Source organism: Pelophylax lessonae (assembly GCF_965119305.1).
Source record: "Pelophylax lessonae genome assembly, chromosome: 12".
NCBI classification, from domain to species: Eukaryota; Metazoa; Chordata; class Amphibia; order Anura; family Ranidae; genus Pelophylax; species Pelophylax lessonae.
Window position 1 is genome coordinate 199,230,438 of NC_138779.1, and position 22,234 is coordinate 199,252,671.

Genomic DNA, 22,234 nt, shown 5'->3' on the forward strand with positions numbered 1-22,234 from the left:
TTCGCCCCCTGAGCCCCAGCAGCTCCACCCGCTGGTGCCAGCCAAATACAGGATCGGATCATCTGGGGCAGCTCCAGAACTGTGCATGTTCCAAGCAGATCCGGTCACAGCTTTTTTTTACTGGCACTTTTCTCCTATTATGGGCATTTACGGGCAGGGAGAAAAGTGACTTGTTTTTATGGGCTGCCTGTAAAAATACAGGCAGTTGGCAACACTGGTCCCAAATCAAAAAAGGACCAAGTGCATAAGAATTGATTCACTGTGGGGATTCAAAAGGCATTTTTTATTATGTAGTGATCCTTCTTTCATCTTTTTTTTTATTTTTTTATCTTAACCACTTGCTGACTGCCGCAAGTACATATACTGCAGCGGTCAGCCCCCCCCCCCCCGGGCAAAGTGACGTATCGGTACGTCACTCGCCCACGAGCCAATAGGGGTCGAGCGCGCCGTCGGAAGCGCGCTCCCACCCCCGCTCGTTCACGGCCATACCAGCGCGAGTGACCGGTGGCTCCGATGTCCGCCGGTCACTCGCGATCTCCCGCTGGAGAGGGAGAAAGGCAGGCGGCTAATGTAAACAAAGCCGCCTGTCATTCTCCCTGGTGTAACTGCAGAGATCATACGATTCTGCTATGTAGGATCATATGTCTCTATGGTTACATCAAAAGCCACGCCCCTTGACAGTTAGAAGCACGCCCCTAGGGACACACTTAACCCCTGGATGTCTAATAAAGTTAACCCCTTCCCTGCCAGTGTCATTATTACAGTAACAGTGCATATTTATAGCACTGATTACTGTAGTAATGTCACTGGTAACCCCAAAAGTGTCAAAAATGTCAGTCAAGGTTCCGATCTGTCCGCCAAAAAGTCGCAGTCCCGCAAAAAAAAAACGCAGATCACCGCCATTACTAGTTAAAAAAAAACAATAAAAATTACGGTACATAAATCTTTCCCTTAGTTAGTAAACGCAATAACTTTTGCGCAAGCCAATCAAAATACGCTTATTGCGATTTTTTTCACCAAAAATATGTAGCAGAAAACAAATTGGCCTAAAATGTTAAAAAATTTTGATTTTTACATTTTTGGGGGGGGGGGGGGGGAATTTCATCTAAAAAAAATTTGAAAAATATTGTTTTTTTTTCGAAATTGCCGCACTTTTTTGTTTATAGCGCAAAAAGTAAAAATCGCACAGGTGATTAAATACCACCAAAAGAAAGCTCTGTTTGTGGGAAAAAAAGGATGCAAATTTCATTTGGGTACAGCGTCACACGACCGCGCAATTCTCCGTTAAAGTCACTCAGTGCTGAATCGCAAAGTAGGCCCTGGTCTTTGAGCAGCCAAATCCTCCAGGGCTTAAGTGGTTAAACCAGCATTTAAAAGCCATATTTTCACAGGCCATATGAGGAACTTGGTATAGTATGACCAACACAATGCTTAATCTTATGGGCCATACACACTATAAGATTTTCTGAAGACTTTTTCCTTTAGATTTACCAAAACCATATAATATGAGGTCAAACCTAAACACTTTCAATTTGTATGCAATCTGGCAGGCCCTTGCACTACATAGAAAAGGTAAATCTGAAGGAAATCTAACCACAAAAGTTGGATAGTGTGTACCCAGCTTAAGAAAGGGAATTCATTTTCATGTTTCTGCTCATTTAAATGTGTTTCTCCTTTTTCAAACAAGGGGCTTGGTCTACAGAATGATGCATACGTCCTTCACTGTATGATGGAACCCCATTTGTGGTGCTAGTATATGTCTTGGATCCAGTCTATATGGTCTACACAGGCTACGTGACTATCTGTCCATACAGAAAAACATCCTTGCAGCTTTAGGGCTTATTAAACAAATCTGGGCCAAGTATTTTGCTAGTTAAATTTGGAGGTATTACTGTTGAACTAGGTACACAATGTGTAAAGGTTATGGTGTAGTGTATTGTATAGATATTTGTCTAATTGCAAATGTTTTCCCATACACAGAGTGTTGCATATTGACATTATGTGCTGTAGCAATATCCCAAAGCCATAAAACAATGTATAAATATAAAAGGAACTTAGGAAGGGGGACTTCAACAATTTGAGAAGCATCCAAAGCCCAACAACACCGAGCAACTGACAACCCAACAAAAAATGAAGTCTGTTATTTTCAGTGTCTTCCTTCTTTTATTATGCATGCTACCAGTCAGTAAGTATTTTCTTTAAAAAATATATATATATATATATTTTAGTAATATATATATATATATATATATATATATATATATATATATATATATATATATATATATATATATATATATTTAGCATCACTTGAGTTCAGTTCCTTTTATATTTTTGACCCACAGCTAGAATATAACAATTAAATTAGAACTCTAAAGCCAGTTAAATGATTGATTTTGTATATCTACTTGGACCCTAAAGGGCCATACACACTATAAGATTTTCTGAAGACTTTTTCCTTCAGATTTACCTTTTCTATGTAGTGCAAGAGCCTGCCAGATTGCATACAAATTGAAAATGTTTAGGTTTGACCTCATATTATATGGTTTTGGTAAAGCCCCGTACACACGTACCGATTGTCGGCCGTAAATATTCGGCCGACGGCCGATCGGCCGATTGTAGGCTTGTTAGTATGATGCTTCCGACAGCCGACATTTCGGCCGAACAGAATCTGTTGTGCAGGCATTAAAATTTTTGTTGGCCGTCACCAGAACGGCCGATTGTTTGCCAGTCAGTACAGATTTCGGCCCACAGACAGCCGATTAGCAAGACTGGGCATGCTCAGAAAAGAAAAAAGACAAGGAAAGTTAACCATCACATGACATCACTTCTGCAGTCGGCTGTTGTCGTGTGCAGTCTTTTGCAGTTTTCAACAGACACGACAGCCCTGGACAAAAGACGGCCGATCATTCGGCCGACGATCGGTACTTGAGTACGGGGCTTAAGTCAAAAGGAAAAAGTCTTCAGAAAATCTTATAGTGTGTATGGACCATTAGAGAGCCATCCCATTGTGCTGGCTTTCTACTGCCCCACCATCTCAACATACGTTTATTGCAACTCGTAGTTTAAATTGGGAGAATGGAATATCTTACCGCCACTGTACATGATGTCATTTCTTTATTTAACAAAATCTGGGAACTCTGGGATTATTCTGAATAAGGGGACCAGCAACCCTGATTTCTGCCTCTTTGGGTTCCATAACTTTTGATTGACCCTTTTTATTATCATTGAGGTATATTTTAAATCCCTAAAATTAAAAAAATACCACACAATACAAACGAAAAATTGTAATGTCCCCCTGACCTACAATTTGGGATGAACCCACATTTTAAAGCATCTTATAGACAAGTTGTTGTACTTTAAAATCTTTCACTCTGCTGATTCAGGAAAGGTACCTAACCTTGTTTGTAGGTCCCTAATTTTCCCATTGATTTATATTTGAAATCCCTTTGCTCTCTTTTATATCATAATGTATCCAGCAGAAAAATGAAAAAGGCCCCTTATACCCTGTGCTATGTGCTTAGGCTTAATACAATGATCATTGCAACTATGTTTTATGTTCTGACTGCAGAGTCTTCAGTCTTCTTCTCTTTTTTTGTTTTTATGTTTTATGCTTTATGGATTTTGTTAATTGCATTTTGTGAATTTTTGTTCTTTATTGAAACCAATAAAAATACAATTACAGAAAAAAAAAAATCAAAACTCAGGGCCAGGATTTCAGGACAGGGACTTAGAAGGTTCATTGTAATTGGATCAGCTGAATAGCCCAGTACACAATTTTTTGGGACAAATACAAATTTTTTATTATTTTTTTTTTAATTAAGAAATTAATAAATAATTTTGAAATCTGGGAACTCTGGGGTTATTCTGAATACGGGGACCAGCCACCCTGATTTCTGCCTCTTTGGGTTCCTTAACGTTTGATTGGCCCTTTTTATTATCATTGAGGTATATTTGAAATCCCTGTGCTCCCTTTTATATAATAATGTATCCAGCAGAAAAATGAAAAATTCCCCTTATACCCAGTACTGTGTGCTTAGGCTTAATACAATGATCCTTGCAACTATGTTTTATGTTCTGACTGCAGAGTCTTCAGCGTTCTTCTCTTTTTTTGTTTTTATGTTTTATGCTTTATGCATTATGTGAATTTCTGTTCTTTATTGAAACCAATAAAAATACAATTAAAGAAAAAAAAAATAAAATAAAATCAAAACTCTGGGTCAGGGTTTCAGGACAGGGACTTAGAAGGTTCATTGTAATTGGATCAGCCGAATAGCCCAGCACACAATTTTTTGGGACAAATACAGATTTTTAATTTTTTTTATTTTAATTAAGAAATTAATAAATCATTTTTAAATCTGGGAACTCTGGTATTATTCTGAATACAGGGACCAGCCACCCTGATTTCTGCCTCTTTGGGTTCCATAATTTTTGATTGACCCTTTTTATTATCATTGAGGTATATTTGAAATCCCTGTGCTCCCTTTTATATAATAATGTATCCAGCAGAAAAATGAAAAAGGCCCCTTATACCCAGTACTATGTGCTTAGGCTTAATACAATGATCCTTGCAACTATGTTTTATGTTCTGACTGCAGAGTCTTCAGTCTTCTTCTCTTTTTTTGCTTTTATGTTTTATGCTTTATGGATTTTGTGAATTGCATTATGTGAATTTTTGTTCTTTATTGAAACCAGTAAAAATACAAATACAGAAAAAAATAAAAAATAAAATCAAAACTCTGGGTCAGGGTTTCAGGAGAGGGACTTAGAAGGTTCATTGTAATTGGATCAGCTGAATAGTCAGGCACACAATTTTTTTGGGACAAATACAGATTTTTTTTTTTTTTATTAATAAATTAATAAATAATTTTGAAATCTGGGAACTCTGGAATTATTTTGAATACGGGGATCAGTCACCCTGATTTTCCAATAAAAATACAATTACAGAAAAAAATAAATAAAATAAAATAAAAATTCTGAGTCAGGGTTTCAGGACAGGGACTTAGAAGGTTCATTGTAAGTGGATCAGCCGAATAGTCGAGCACATAATTTTTTGGGACAAATACAGATTTTTTTTTTTTAATTAATAAATACGGTAATTTTAAAACTATTACTTTAGAGTTCATATGTTGGTAACTAAACAAGCTTGTGACAAGGGTATTCAGGGTCCTTTTTGTTATTGCCATTAGTTCTCACAAGCTATGGTCCTCCTCAATCAGGAAGAAATTACATATAAAGACACAAAAGTCACTTGACGTTATTACAGGTCTGGGAAAGAATTACAGACCTTCAAATAGCCTATAAATCAATATATATATATTTTTTTTTCCAAAATAAATTTTTATTAGATTTTTAGTAAAAAGAAACATTACAATAAAAAGAAATGATAACAAATACAAGTGAGCAACAATCCTAATCAATATATTAAAATCAATCATCGAGGACCTAGTTTCAAATTTAATACATGCGCAAAAATTTAGTTTTTTTTTTTTGCTAAGGCTTCTTGTACCACCCTCTACAAAGTAATCCACAGTGGACTGTATTTTTTTTTTTAAGTTTTATTTTTTATTTGCCAAATGCCAATTTTACATTGTGGGACCTTCACTGTAACTGCGAGACTAGAGGGGTTGGAGTGTGGAAAGAAGCAGCATAAAGAGCCAATCAGTCTATATGCTGAAAAGAAGCATGCTGATAGGAGAAGAGAGCAGGCTGACCGAGGGATGAGTCCATCACCGTGCTGCTTTCCCTTTCACTGTCCAGTCACAGGATGGAGAGGGAAGGGGGTCCAGGATGACTGGGATCAAAGGAAGTGGGTTTAGTGATGCTGGCAAACAGACTGAGGACATCTAGCAGCAGAAAAATTACTGCGGGTAAAATCTTTTGACTGAAAGTGAATATTGCAGGAAAACCAGAATTTTTTTTTTTTTAATTGGCTATTTATTAATTTTTTTTTTTAATTGGCTATTTATTCTTTTTTTTTTTAATTGGCTATTTATTCATTTTTTTTTTTAATTGGCTATTTATTCTTTTTTTTTTTTTTTTTAATTGGCTATTTATTCATTTTTTTAATTTTTTTTTTTGCTGAAGTTTAACTTCAAAGTGATTGAATGCTGAACATTTTTCTATAGGTCTAATGTATCCATGTGACAGTAGGTATACACAATGTATCTAATGTATCCATGTGACAGTAGGTATACACAATGCAAAATATCAATATTAATCATTTATACATTTGCTACAGTTCTAGCTCAGAAGAACATCTGCTATACTTGTGATGCCACCAATTCCGAGACCTGTAAACATGAAGAAAAAGAATGCCCAGAAGGCAGTGAGTGCCTGACCATCTCTGAAGAATTTGTAAGCCTTGGTGAGTTTTAAATATACTTTTTCTTTTATACTTTACCAAAACTTTGCAGCCTACAGACATTGATCATCTAGTGCACCAATGGCATAATTCCTTTTTTCGGGGTGTATGTCCCTGAAAACATATGGCCCTAAACAGGGCTGCTGATAGGGGGGGCGGGGGCACCAGTCCTCCTGTAGGGGGCCCCGGCACATAGGGGGGCCCAGACAGAAAGTGGGATTACAGAAGGAAGCCCTGTGTGGCTCTCTGCTGCAGCTGAAAACCTGTTTCTCTCCCTCCCACCGGCTTTCAGCTGCTGCAGGGAGAGACACAGACACAGGGCATTGTTCCTGTAATTGCTTCCCCCGCAACCTCTCCCTGTTCTGCCTGTTTATGATCCCCCCCGTGTGCCCCCCGGTTAGTCAGACACCACCCCCTTCCCCGCGTCCTGTAAAAAAAAATAACAAATTGTAAAAAAAATAATTTTTAAACATTGTAATAAATAATTTTAAAAAGTTGTAAAATAAAATTATTTTAAAAATGTAAAAAACAATTTAAAAAGGGCTAATTCACACAGGTCCCCCTATCACAGTAATGGTGAACCTTGGCACCCCAGATGTTTTGGAACTACATTTCCCATGATGCTCATGTACTCTGCAGTGTAGTTGAGCATCATGGGAAATGTAGTTTTAAAACATCTGGGGTGCCAAGGTTCCCCATCACTGCCCTATTATGTTTGTGTCTACTAATAATGATTTAAATTTATTTTAAGTGAAAATATTGGTAAAGTAAATGTGGGTGCGCTGACAAATAATAACCCAAAAACGTGAAGCTGCTGCCAAAGATCCAGATACCCGATCTGGAAAAAATATTGAAAATAGGGGTGGTCTGGTGAGCTAGACAATTGGGTGCCAAAATAACATATGTGATTTAAATAAATCAATATAGCGACAACCAATAAATGAGGTAAATAATCAAATACACCAATTATGTTTTTTTTTTTTTTTTTATTCTTTTTTCACATTCATAATTGGTGTATTTGATTATTTACCTCATTTATTGGTTGTCACTATATTGATTTATTTAAATCACATATGTTATTTTGGCACCCAATTGTCTAGCACACCAGACCACCCCTATTTTCAAGTGAAAATATTACTTTGATATTTTTTTTTTTGGGGGGGGGAGGGTGCCCCATTATTTCTAACAGCAGCCCTGGCCCTAAATGCGAGTTCCGAGGTGTATTTCAGCCTTTCATCGATTTTGACAGGCTGCTGGCAATGGGGCTGGATGCTGCACCGGTGCCTCCTGGGCACCCAAGAACACGGGGATTTCACGCTTATAGGCCAAACCACCCATATGCATGAAGCCTCAAAGTAATCTGACAAGTAAAAAAAAAATAAATATTTTTTTTAAATAAAATGTGTTCTGTTTTCTCCTAATAATCCTTAGTTTACCCTATTCCGCCCTTATTAACCTCTTCATCCTCTTCTTCTGCATTTTATTATTCATATACATATACATATATATATATATATATATATATATATATAAATATAAATATATATACACATATATATATATATATATATATATATATATATATATATATATATATATATATATATATATATATATATATATATATATATATATCACATATTATTATTATTTATTTTTGTTTTTATTTATTTTGTTTATTAATTTCTTTAATGTCATATTAAAAAAAAGAGCAAAAAAAAAATTAAATAAATAAAAATAAAGACTTAATTTCATTAGTAAATATTTTTTCAATACTTTGCACCAGAATCATAATTTAACGTGATTTTACATGGGACAAATAATAGAAAAATGTATCATTTATATCTACAGTAACACTCATTTTTAAATTATTTCTAATCAAGATAGAAATATTTTTTTTTTTTTAGTTTTGTTCATTTTTAAGTTACTGGACAGTTTAACCACTTACGGCCCACCCACCATCAAATGACAGTGGATCCGTGCGGCTCTCGCTCTGGGATGCCGTCATATGACGGCGCACCAAAAGGCACACATTAACCCCTTTGATCACCCCCCAGTGTTAACCCCTTCCCTGCCAGTGTCATTTATACAGTAACAGTGCATATTTTTAGCACTGTTTACTGTAGTAATGTCACTGGTCCCTAAAAAGTGTCAAAAATGTCAGTTAGGGGTCCGATCTCTTCGCCGCAATGTCGCAGTCCCGCTAAAAAACACTGATCAACGCCATTACTAATAAAAACAAAAAAAGAAATAAAAATTCCAAAAATCTATCCCATAGTTTGTAAACACTATAACTTTTGCGCAAACCAATAAAAAATACGCTTTTTGTGATTTTTTTTTACCAAAAATATGTAGCAGAATACAAATTGGCCTGATAAAAAAATTAGATTTTTTTAATTTTTTTTATTGGGAATGTTTTATAGCAAGAAATATGGTGTTTTTTTTTTTTTTTCAAAATTGCTTTTTGTTTGTAGCGCAAAATCTAAAAATCACAGAGGTGATCAAATACCACCTGGAATGATCACAGAGCGATCTATTCTATATATATAGGATCAGAGGTCTCTATGATCATTTCACAAGCCACGCCCCCTTACAGTTAGAATCACTACCCTGGGCTCACATTTAAACCCTTGATCACCCACAGTGTTAACCCCTTCCCTGCCAGTGTCATTATTACACTAACAGTGAATATTGTTAGCACTGATTACTGTAGTAATGTCACTGGTACCCCCAAAAGTGTAAAAAATGTCAGTCAGGGGTCCGATCTGTCCGCCGCAATGTCGCAGTCCCGCTAAAAATCGCAGATCACTGCCATTAATAGAAAAAAAAAAAACAATAAAAATAACATAAATCTATCCCGTAGTTTGTAGACGCAATAACGTTTGCGTAAACCAATCAAAATACGCTTATTGAGATTTTCTTTACCAAAAATATGTAACGGAAAACAAATTGGCCTATAATGTTAAAAAATTTTGATTTTTAATTTTTTTTTTTATCTGAATGTTATATAGCAGAAAGTGAAAAATATTGTCTTTTTTTTTTTTTTTCAGAATTGTCGCTCTTTTTTTGTTTATAGCGCAAAAAATTAAAATGGCACAGGTGATCAAATACCACCAAAAGAAAACTCTATTTTTGTGGGGAAAAAAAGGACATCAATTTGAGTACAGCGTTGCATGACTGCCCAATTTTTTCGTTAAAGTTAAGCAATGCCGAATCATAAAAAATGGCCTGGTCATTAAGGGGATAAAACCTTCCGGAGCTGAAGTGGTTAAAATACCCCTGGCAGCACTAGGGGAGTCGGACCCCTGCTGTAACATTCAACACAGCAGCCCGGCTCTTCAGCAGTCAGACAAGCCCACCTGGACACTGTCCTGTCACCAGTGTTCTGGCTCTCTGGGCAGCACTTTTGATTGGAGCAGTGTTGGGTGGGGGGTGGGGTCAGAGCACAGGAGAGCGCCATTGTTTATGAGAGCAGGGACCTGACTCTTCTAGTGCTTCCAGCACAAAGCGTTGTGATCATTGCTGCTGCACTTAGCAAATAAAGAAGTAAAAGAAAAAAGGAATTGAATAAAGCCTGACTGTATAATAAGATAACAGGGTTCAATTTAGGGATATATATATTTTTTTTATTTACCCCTCATTTTTTGTTACATTTTTTTGGACAGGCCAAACATGCCGCTCCATCTCTAAGCGATGCGCACTAAACTTGCCTGGCAACAAAACTTTTTATGCAAATGTAGGTCTGGATGTTTCCGTAATAGTTTCGTACCAAAGTTGTAAAGGAGAACGGTGTAACGCTGGTTTCTTTCAAAGTAAGTACATAAAAGTCTAAATGTGTATACAGTATATATATAATTTCTTATTTGTATTTCTCTTGCATTATGGTTATGATTAAAGTATAGAATTTAGAGTTTGGTCTTAGACAGGGCTTTTTTTTCTCAGAGAATAGGTGCAGGAACCTCCCCCTTTTAGGCCACCCCTTGTCTCTGCCCCCTTACCCACCTCCAAGTACCGTCTCTTCATTCCACCCTACTACCCACCTCCCAGTACCACCCACCTCCCAGTACCACCCCTTTTAGAGAATACAGAACCGAGTATTATTTTGTTTTGCTAAAGCGGAGTTCCACCCTAAAAAAACGTTTTAACAAAAAATACCCCCGGGACAGTCAGGGCTGGTGCATTTAAGCAACGATAGCCTCTGACCTGTCCCCTGTTTAGCTTACCTGTAAGAAGAAAAACTTACCTTGAAAATGTCTTCTCCAGCGCTGCCATCTCCGGTGTGGGCAGCTGAAGCCGGAGCGTCCCTCTTCATGTCCTCTTCCTAGATGCTGGAGTCCCAGAATGCCCTGCTCGTCACTTCCGGGGCAGGCGCGTCATCCCGCAGCGGGTTCTGCACATGCCCAGAAGCTGTTCTAATCCATCGGCAGGGAATGACGTGCCTGCACCGGAAGTGATGAGGGACACCAGGGCAGGCGCATTGACTCCTGGGATTGATGACACTCATCTCCCAGGAGTCAATGCAAAGCAGGAAGTGACGTCGGGGGCCGTGGCTGCAGGAGAAGGAAGTGGAAGGAAGGTAAGTTAATTTTCTGCATAAATAAGGTAAGTGAAAAAAAAAAAAAAAAACTATAACTATCTAATTCTTTTTCAGGATCGTTGAATCTAACGGAAGGTGCAAAGTTCAAAAATAGGGTGGAACTCCGCTTTAAGTAATTTGTTCGCAATTTGTTAACGATAACAAAAAAAGCAGTAAAATACGCAGATCCCCTGAAGCCAGCAACAATAGACCCATTCCCAGCAACAATAGCTCCCCCCAGCAACAATAGATTCCCATCCCAGGCACACTTTAATCGGTTAAGGACCGCCCGCCGCAGTTTAACTGCGGCAGGCAGCCCCTCCTGCGCAAACCAACGTAGGTATACGTCAGTCACACACCTGCACATAGGTGGCGAGTGCATGCCGCCGGCGGTGCGCACCCGCCCCCCCCACTCGGCAGCGGGGAAGCCGATGCAGCAGGCAGGCAGCTCTGATTGCCGCCTGGCACCCGCGATCGCTCCCCGCCGAGAGAGAAGAACGGTCAGCTGTTGTAAACACAGCTGACTCTTCTTTCCTCTGGAATGATCACAGAGCCCATGTGATCCTTCTATATAGGGTCACAGGTCTCTATGATCATTTCACAAGCCCCGCCCCCTTACAGTTAGAATCACTCCCCTAGGCTCACATTTAACCCCTTGATCACCCACAGTATTAACCCCTTCCCTGCCAGTGTCATTATTACAGTAACAGTGCATATTTTTAGCACTGATTACTGTAGTAATGTCACTGGTCCTCCCAAATGTGTCAAAAATGTCAGTTAGGGGTCCGATCTATCCACCGCAATGTCCCAGTCCCGCAAATTATTGCTGATCACCCCCATTAATAGTAAAAAAAAATAAAATAAAAATTGTATGATAGAAGAATAGCCTAGGCTATATACAGCGCTTGCCGCAGAAAAACAATTAACTTAATGTATGTGAACAATGTTGAAAACTTATCTTTACAGTATAAATGAAAATACAAATCAATTAAACACATAAAAATTAATAAAAAGTTCCAAGGAATTGATAAATAGATAAATAAGTATTTTCCGGTGGTGATCAATATATGTGAAAAAAATAAATGTAAAATTCAATAAATAAAGTCTTTTCAAGTAGTGATCAGGTGCAAAGTGCTGTATAGCACTAGGACCTACAGCGCTTGGAGGCCGTTCAGGCCGGATTGGGGATCCCCTTTGTGGATGATCCTGGTGGGATACAGGTTAGGTTCCTCCTTACCCGATCTCGATCCTCAGGATATTGGGTTAAAAGAAAGGCTCCAGATAGTGTATTATCCTTTTAAAAGTTTATTCATCAAATATTCATAAAAATCAGAGCGAAGAAAGACTCAAACTCCAAGTTTGCAGGTAAAGAAACTGCTTACAAACACCTCCTAGCAGAGTGGCGAGCGGAGTGTTCCGGCTTGCGTTCCACGTGGTGAGTAGCGTGCTGACGTGCGTTCCACAACCTTGACGCGTTTCGTCACTTCCTGTGACGTATTCAAAAGGTGTCCGTTAATATAACGCAGTGCCGAATCGCAAAATATGGCCTTGTCATTAAGGGGGAAAATCCTTCAAGTCCAGAACTGTTTAAAAACAGTTAAAGTTAGGCTTTTTTTTACACTTTAATTTATCATACTGTATGTGTCTAAGGCCCCTTTCACACAGGTGGACCGTTCAGATCCACCTGTCAGTTTTTTTGGTGGATCTGAATGGATGCCCCATGCATCTCTATGGGGCATCGGATGTCAGCGGAAACATGTCCGCTGACAACCGATCTATCAAAACTGGATGTATGGAAACCCACACAGCTGTCATCCGCCTGCTCAGCGGCGGGATCGGCGGATCGATCCCCCGCTGAGAAAAACTGAGTCCGCCTGACGGACTCCGTGTGTGAAAGGGGCCTAAAGCTACAACTTGAAATTGGCAGTTGTAGCAAACTTACATAGTTACATAGTAGTTGAGGTTGAATAAAGACAATAGTCCATCCAGTTCAACCTGTGTAGGTGTGTGTGGACGTAATCATTTGTATTGCTTCAGAAGAACATTTTGCATCCCCTAAACATAAAATTTAAATACTGACAGCAAAAAAACAAAAAAGATAAATACATCATTCCATTGTATATACTTTATGATTATTATTATTTTTTTTTTTTTTTTACACTTTGTTCATCATATCTGTTTATAAAAACAATTTATTCCTTTTTTAGTGCCAAATATTTCAACTCAAGCGAAAGGCGTTGTATGTCCAGCTTGCTTTGCCTTTAACACCACGAAAGGCTGTAATGCAACAGAAACAAGAATTTGCTTAGGAGAAGATGATCAGTGTATAAAGTTCAGAGGAACTATGAAGCTACCTTGTAAGTATTTTTATTTATTTATTTTTTTTAAACTCCACCATTTGGTAAAATGTGTTATTGGATAACGATAAATGGATTTTCTCCCTTTTGATCTGTTCTACAGTATATACTACTGAAAGTATTTTCTTTTGTCTGTTCATTAGAGTGGTTGTAAACTTCAGACATGAAATATGAACAAAGCATATCCCTCTATAGTGTGTACTTGTCTCAATCCAAAGCACTTTGGGGTTGATTTACTGAAAGCAAATAGGCTGTGCACTTTGCAAAGAGCAGTTGCCCCAGAGCTTAGTAAATGAGAAGAAGCTCTGCTAACTGCCATCATCCAATCATGTGCAAGCAAAAATGCTGTTTTTGTTTTTTTTTTTAAATCTCCTTAACCTCCTTAGTGGTATTTCCAAGTGTGGCTCGGGGTGGAATTTTAGTGCCATTAGCAGTAATCCCGAGCCACACTCGGGGTACCGCCAGGGAGCATCTCTGGATCCTGGTAGAGGGTACTTACCTTGTCCCCTGGATCCTGTGATGTGTCCCTGCAGCATACGGCGACCGGATCTTCCTCCCGATGCTGTGAGCCTCGGCTTCCATCTCCTGCGAAGTGACGCTCGCAGGGGGGTAAAACACACAAACACACTGATATACTGTAATCCTATTGGATTACATTATAAAATAAAATAAATTGACATTAGTTTGCCCCCCAGTGCCCTTTCCTGCAGTTTTACTGTACTTTAAATATATATATATATATATATATAGATAGATAGATAGATAGATAGATAGATAGATAGATAGATAGATAGATAGATAGATAGATAGATAGATAGATAGATTGAGATATATATACTGTATATATATATATATATATATATATATATATATATATATATATATATATATATACATACATATATATATATATATATATATATATATATATATATATATATAGAGAGAGAGATATAGATATCGATCTAAAGATATAGATATACACTTATATATATATATATATATATATATATATATATATATATATATATGCACAAATATATATATATATATATATAGATAGATAGATAGATAGATAGATAGATAGATAGATAGATAGATAGATAGATAGATAGATAGATAGATAGATAGATAGATAGATAGATAGATAGATAGATAGATAGATAGATAGATAGATAGATAGATAGATAGATAGATAGATGTGTGTGTGTGTATATATATATATATATATATACTTTAACTTATTTATAGTTATTTATTATATTATAATTTATGATTTTTGTGTTTCAAACTTTATCATACCCGAGATGTTATAAAGAAGAACGCACAGTAAAAAAAAAAAATCATATGTAAATAGTTGGTTTGGGCTGCTCGTCCTTATGAAATACTAGCAAAATAATGGTACCACTTTCAGCACCTAAAATCAGAAAAAAATCATACCGCCAGGGAGGTTAAAGTGAAGCTTTACCTCATTTACTAAGCTCTGGAGCAACTGCACTTTCAGAGGGCAACTGAACTTTGTAAAGTGCACAGTCTATTTGCCTTCAGAAAATCAACCCCTAAGGCCCCTTTCACACATACGGTCCGTTTGTCAGTTTTTTTATCCATCCGTTGACGGATGAAAAATGGAAATCAATGCATTCCTATGGAAAAAAGGATGTAAATGGATGATTATTCATTTACATCCGTTTTCATCCGCTTCCGTGAACATCTGTTTTTTTTTTAATGGATGAAAGCCCTATTTTTCATCTGTTAAAGAAATGGATCGGATGAAAAAACGGATGAAAAATGGATGACAATGGATGAAAACGGATGACAACAGATGAAAAATGGATGAAAAGGATGAAAACGGATGAGAAATTGATGAAAATGGATGAAACATGGATGAAAACGGATGAAAATTGGATGACAACGGATGAAAACAGATGAAAAAGGATGACAATGGATGAAAAAAGGCCTGGATTCTTTCCTGGGTGTACTTAATATAAGTGGGTACTAATATTTATAGTTTAATTAATAAGGGGAACAGGCGCCTAGGAGTTTCTAGGAAAAAATAGAAAGCCTTTCAAAAATAAGGATAATCTATCAGAAATGCAGCCAACAAACCATAGTGATGCTATGTATGCAATTATTAGGAACTGTGATTAGCGCAATACCAGTAGATTAATCTCTGTTGTATCTAATAAATATGGTTTAAAAGTAAAAATCTTAATGGTAATAGCTGTTAAATAAATAAATCTGTCCAAATATAGTGAAAATATCTTATATCTTCCTCAAACACAGTGGTATAAATAAATGTTGTAATAAAAAAAGAAATATATAAGTGTATCTATTATTATGAAAGTAATAATAACTCCTAAATATATTTTAAAGTGAGTAGATGAGGCAAATTAATTGTTATTAAATTACATATAAAAAAAGTATTACGCTGATCAAAAATTGATCAAGAAAGTGCTGGTGCAAATAATTAGAAAAATGCGCTAAACTAAAGTGCAAATCAATGTATTACTTGTAGGGCAGCTGTTGACTGCTAATTGCTATTAATATATATATATATATATATATATATATATATATATATATATATATATATATATATATATATATATATATATATTTATATATATATATATTTATATATATATATATTATGAACTTGTACTAATCTCTTATAATTAATTATTTTAAAGTGAAGCAAGTTATGACAAAATGAATCCTCCAGCTAATATTTATAGATAAAGTTGATCCAGGGAATATCAGATTGCCTCTCGGGGGATCAGGGAGGATTTTTTTTCCCCTGCTGTAGCAAATTGGATCATGCTTTGTTGGGGTTTTTTCGCCTTCCTCTGGATCAACTGTGGGTATAGGATTGTGTATATGGGATTGTATTGTTGGGTTTTCAATACCTTTTTTTGTTTTTTTGTTTTTTATTGGTTGAGCCAGATGTGTCTTTTTTCAACCTGACTAACTATGTAACTATAATTCTAATTAAGTGAATGATTATCTTTTCACAGGTGGGGGCGAGGCTGACTTCTCAGCACAAGGATGCAGTTCTAAAACGGTTTGCGAATACAGCCACAGTGAGATGATTGGTTTGAGAATAACTAAGCAACTAGAAAACAAGTGCTATTTACCTCACCTTCATAATTCATAAAACTTTCATGTTCAAGAGTTTCATGGTTCAAGAAATTCAATAAAATTTGCATTAAAAGTCGTGATGGCATTGGATTAGTTATATGTAATAGATAGAATGCTGTGCTTAATAATAATTCCTAAAATTTTATATTTAGCTTTTCGATAGGCATAAAAATAAAAATCAAGCAGGTGAAGCAGCCCTGCAACCACGACCATCCATGGCTGTAGGAACCGGGTGCTCAGGCAGAGTAACTTCTGATAGCTTCCAATATTGCACAGTATGCAGAGAAAAGTTGGCCGGGTTTCAGTCAAAATGCATTGGAGTTTTTATCTGCTGTATTTAACCGTTTTTGTAATAAAGGATGCTGTTTTTGCTTTTATACCAGAGTGCTGGATTTTCTCTGAATATCCTAAAAAATAAATGTGCTTCTCAAATTCGCCACATATTTGCCATGTAGCACTGGGGTGCTGCATTAATTATTCCACCAAATATGCTACACAATATACCAAAACATTTTTAACACCTGACCATACTACCTACACTATATGGTCAAAATATAAAATGCTAATGATTGAGTTCAATTGTTTCCAGTGTAGCAATATTTCCAGGCATTGAGCCTGATGTGGGTCTGCCATTGTTACCGGAGACACTTCCAACACATTTAAGTTGTGAACCCAAGTGTGAGAGTTGAGACAATGACCACTCCGACATCTTTGGTTGGTTTTGTTTATTGTATTTTGGGGACGGGAGAAGGGAATGAGTGGGATACTCCTCTGGCTCAACTAGGTTAACTGGGACTTTATAGAAAAATTCCTGTTGGCGCTGTATGCTGACCAGTGCTTCCCGAGGTTTGGAGATACTGCTTTGCTGAACTAGTGCTGGAACCTTGACTTTAACTTGTTTGTTAACTCAGAAGATCCAGGACTGTAGAACACCTGACTCCTGACACTCAATTTAGCTCAAAAGTCACTGAACAGCTCCCTTCAGCCCTTCACTGATTGAGGTAGCTCCTTGTCGCTGCTCATGCGGCTGCAACTCTTAACTCTGTACACTACACACTGTACACATTAGCTCTTCAGGGCCCAACCGCTGGCGCCCCCATTTAACACTTCAGGGTCCTCTGACTGGGCACCCCCTTTACAGCTAGCTGACTCCTGGATCCCTGGAACCTTCTCTGGAGTGGTCCCCTCTACACTTGGCAGACCCCTAGGGGCAGTTCACAGTACTCACGACCTTGGCAGACTTTCCTGGAACTGAACCCCTCTTCCTTCACTGGTCCTCGGCACACCGGATCCCCTCTGCAGCTCAACTCAGCAGTCTCTAGATTCTCAGACAGCCACCCGAGACACCCGATCCTTCTGACAGGAATAGAAACAGCCGTATTTCCCCTCCTGGGACTCTGCTTCCCACCAAAGACGTTGCGTCATGCGTTCCCCTCAAACATATACCCACTCCTAGAATCCTCTGTGGCAGAATCTGCCTTCTGGGGTAGATGCAGGCCTGAATGTGTCTCTGATTTCCTCCACTGCCCAATGAGAATCCTCCCATGGAGCCAGTGGGGAGACTCCCCTCTCTGCAGACACACCTGGGAGACATGGCAGCTAATGATGAGCTAATGAGCCAGTGGGGAGACTCCCCTCTCTGCAGACACACCTGGGAGACATGGCAACATTTTAGCTAATCATGGTAACAGTTTGGGGAAGGTCCTTTTATGTTTTCCGGTATAACTGGCCCCCTGTGTTCAAAGCCAGTTCCATAAAGACATACTGCAGTTTGACGAGCTTGGTGTGAGGGAACTTGAGTGGCCTGCACAAAGCCCAGACCTCAACTCCACCGAACAACTTTGGAATAATTTGGAATGAACCAGGTCTTCTCAATCAACATTTCCATAAAGACATGGTTTGATGAGTATGGTGTGGAGGAACTTGAGCTGCCACACACCACCTTGGCCTCAACCCTACTGAGCATCTCTAGGATGGATTGAAAGACTGCACTTGCAAGCCAGGTCTTCTCATTCAACGTCAGTACCTGATCTCACAAATGCTCTTTTGGCGGAATGGGCACAAATTCCACCTGGTCCACTTTATGAAATCTTGTGAGAAGTGTAGAGATTGTTATAGCTGCGAAGAGTTGGCCAACTCAATATTATGTATAGAAGCAAAATAACGATCATATAGTCACAGTGAAGTGAAAAGCATAAAGTTGACATAGAAAATACCACCAAAATGTGAATAATATCACTGAAATCAAAAAGTTAGTTATGATAATACATAAAGCAAACAAAATCCAAATTGGATCCAGTTAGAGTGAAATGTTCATCCACCATAAGTGAAGACAAAGTGACGTCCTTTCCACCAACATATAGATGCACAGCACACTCACCAGACTCTGTTGATCCCTATTGCAGAGAGTCAAAAACAGCAATCCCCCGTCCTTATAATTTCAGGATGGGTATCGGGGAAATGGCCAGTAAATATGTCATTCATCAGCCCCTTCCTTTTCTGAATGGACACAATGAGTGATTGGTACTAATCTCTTCTTTGTCCATTCATAGCTGAAGCATAATAAACTGTGTTTACTATGATTATGTTTGTGGATGAACAGGAAGCTGCTCAGCATAGAGCACTTCCCATTCATCAGGGGCGTAACTACAGGGGTTGCAGGGGTTCACTGTCTAGTGCAGTTTTGCACTCTTCTTACAAAATACGTAAGTGCGCTGTCACTTTAAGGTGCTATTTATACTAATGAAAATACAACAACAATGTATTATTTATAGGTGTGTGCAGGCTATTGCATTGGGATGTGCCCCAAAGCTCAAACACACATGCATTTCTCTGCAGCCTCAGCTGCACTGGACAGTGAATGCATAGGAAGTGATTTGTGCTGAGTGGCTTCCTTTTTCGTCACAAACGGTTATGAATGGACACAGTGAGTGAGCGTGTTTACTGTGCTCATTTAGAATGGGAAGGGGGCAGTAATTGACACATTTACTAGCCCCTTCACTGCTTTCCAAATTGAAACTTCCCTATGCAGCAGCCGGGAGGAGAGGAAGGAAGCCAGCAGCACTGCGGGGCAAGGGGGGCCAACATAGGGGGAAGCCTGGGTACTTGGGGGAACCTGCCCTGTATTTAGTGATTAAAGTGTGCCTATGGTATTATTAATAAAATTGGTGCAAATATTTGAAGAAAATTAAAAATAAAAAGTCCATACGTATATGTAAAATAGAGTGCAAAAAGTCTCAAAGTTGACAATATCGAGCAGTGAATCAATCTGAATGATTGGCGCTCTCCAAGTGAATGACACCAGTGCTCACACAATCCTTACTAGATAGAGAGATCTCAAATAAAACAGAGATCCATTGCACTTTGCTGTGATACAACCACAATACCCCCAATGGTAATTTAGTTTTGATATGGCTCCAAGCAAATGGAAAGACCACAACATATAGAGAATAAATGCATCTTGCGGTGTCCCAGCCACAATATCTCCAACAGCTACTCAGGTCTGCTATGGCTCCATTCATATGCCATTTGAGGTAAAGATAGAAAAAAGGGTAAACTCATAGTGCAGCCAATCTTAAAATCATAAAACTTGATTGCAGTAATCCACTTACAGGTAAATGGGAAAATTGCAGTATACAGAAACCAAGATGAGGTCACAAGCCAAGACCCCGCCCAAGGCATTTCCATTGTATAGTCATAATCAATTTGTTGCACTCATCGAACAGATATAACAAAACACTTTTTTTTTTTTTTTATTTAAATCTGTTTTATTGTTTTAAAAAAAATAGAAAACTATTCAGAATGCGTTACATGGGAGAGAGGAATATCTTCCCAAGTTTAAGGTTACAGAATTGGTAGCAACTCGTTGTCATTATTAGAACATACAAATAGTGGATATATCAAACTGTAAAGTTAGAACTATATGGTAGTTATAGGTCTTGGAGCCTAACCTTAATGAATATAACGTTGATGCCCGGTAAAAGAAAGTAAGTATAAACTAGTAGGTATGTATAGAAGGATAAGGGTTAGGAGGAAGACTAGATAACTGTGCCAACCTTAATGGTCATTTAGTAACACATAAGTACAGAATTATATATGGGAAATACATGTGTTCCACTTTGGTTCCCATTGGTCTAAATATGGAGGTGGTATGATTCTTTTATTCAAAGTTCGTCGGTATGGGAAGTTAAACTAGTTATGTGAGTTGAACACTTCTGGAATAAGCTAACCATGAGAACCAATGTTTGTGGAATTTATCTTACGTTAGGCGAGATTTGGAAAAGAGATATTCCATGCGGCAATGCTCGTTAATGGTAGTGATGAGCGAGGTGACAGTTGGTGGTAATGGGTCCTTCCATGCCCGGGCTAGTACTATGCGTGCTGTAATTAGGATATGGGGAATTGGAATATAGGTTGTGGTCCATGGAAGAGGGTCTAGACCAAAGAGAGCCAATTGTGTGGGTAAATATTGGTTGGATTTAGTCATGCTAGTAATTAAAGCAGATACTTTTTTCCAGAAAGGGACTATGATAGGACAATCCCACTATATATGGAAGATGTCCCCAGTTGCGTCACAGTTTCTCCAGCATTTTGAAGAATGGGATGGGAAAATGTTTGCCAACCTGTCACGCGTGTAGATCCATTTGTGGTATATTTTCACAAGGTTTTCCCAATGAGAGACGTTTTTGGAGCGAGAAGCAGGTAATCGGAGGGTACGGTATCATACCACAGGAGGGAAGAGATTCGTAACTTGAGTGCCCAATAGATCATGTTGGCAGGTTTGCATGTAGATATTGGTCAGTCATGATCAAATATTGTAGTCTCTCTCAGCCTCTACTTCTTTTACCCCTTCCTCTCTCGCTCTCATCCCTCTCTCAGTCTCACAAACCCACTTACCTCCTCTCTCTATAGTTTCTTTTTCTTTTCTATAGAATTGAAGTCTGGGATTAGTGCAGAGAATCTCTGGAAGTGAGTGTCCCTCACTGAGGAGTACTTGGGGTACCATAGCAGGAAGTGGGCCTCATCCTACAGGATCCCCTTGTCATATTGCTGGCACAGTCTACTCTCCCTGGGCTTGTAGGTCTGTCTGTGCCATCATAATTAGATTTCCAGGCTGTGGGAGCTCAGTCTGTACAGGCTCTGGGTCTGTCTGTCTGTCTGTCTTTGGGGTCTTGTAGCACCTCCAGGTATGGAGCTAGTTTGTAGTCTCTCTGCAGTCACTGGTAAACTGTTAGTTTCTTGGAGTTTGATTGTTCATTTCTCCATTATTCAAAAATATTTTTCTTTGGAATCATTCCTTTTGTTTTGTCAGGTCAGATAGTTGGGCATGTGGGATAGACAAGGTGCTGATGAGTTGTTGCAGGCCACATGGCTTGGATTGGTCCTTATTGGTCAGTAAGGCTTTATGGTGGTATGCGTTGGGACTGCTGTTTTGTAGATGGCCCCAGTATGATAGTGTCCTCTTCTGTACTGTGAGAAGTAAGAAAAATCTGCCCAGCTCAGACCGGCAATCACTGTTGGAGATGGACTTGGAGGAGGTGCTTGCAAAATTCCAGATGAAATATTTCTGCTGGGCTGAAGTCCCACTTTGATTGATCTGGGTAGGCGACAGGATCCCAAGCTTCAATGGCATAAAGAAGGATTGGGGTGATGACGCTATCAAAGATTCTAAGCCAGACTCTTAAATATGGTTTAAGGAGGTATAGCTGTCTCCTGATGGCATAGAAGGCTCTGCATGCCTTGTCTTTTAGGGCCTCTATGGCTGGCTTGAAACCTACTGATTGGTTCATTTCTAGGCCA

General features: G+C 38.3%; 1 protein-coding gene across 1 annotated transcript; it reads left to right on the forward strand.

Moving 5' to 3' along the window:
• Nucleotides 1–2,065: 2,065 nt before the first annotated feature.
• LOC309568595 (phospholipase A2 inhibitor and Ly6/PLAUR domain-containing protein-like) lies at nucleotides 2,066–16,451 on the forward strand (the record flags this gene model as incomplete). Its single annotated transcript, XM_082274302.1, has 5 exons — nucleotides 2,066–2,185; nucleotides 6,242–6,367; nucleotides 10,030–10,176; nucleotides 13,148–13,297; nucleotides 16,312–16,451. The coding sequence occupies exons 1-5, from the start codon at nucleotides 2,131–2,133 to the stop codon at nucleotides 16,449–16,451; spliced, it is 618 nt and encodes a 205-aa protein (XP_082130428.1). The 5' UTR covers nucleotides 2,066–2,130.
• Between the last annotated feature and the right edge of the window lie 5,783 nt (nucleotides 16,452–22,234).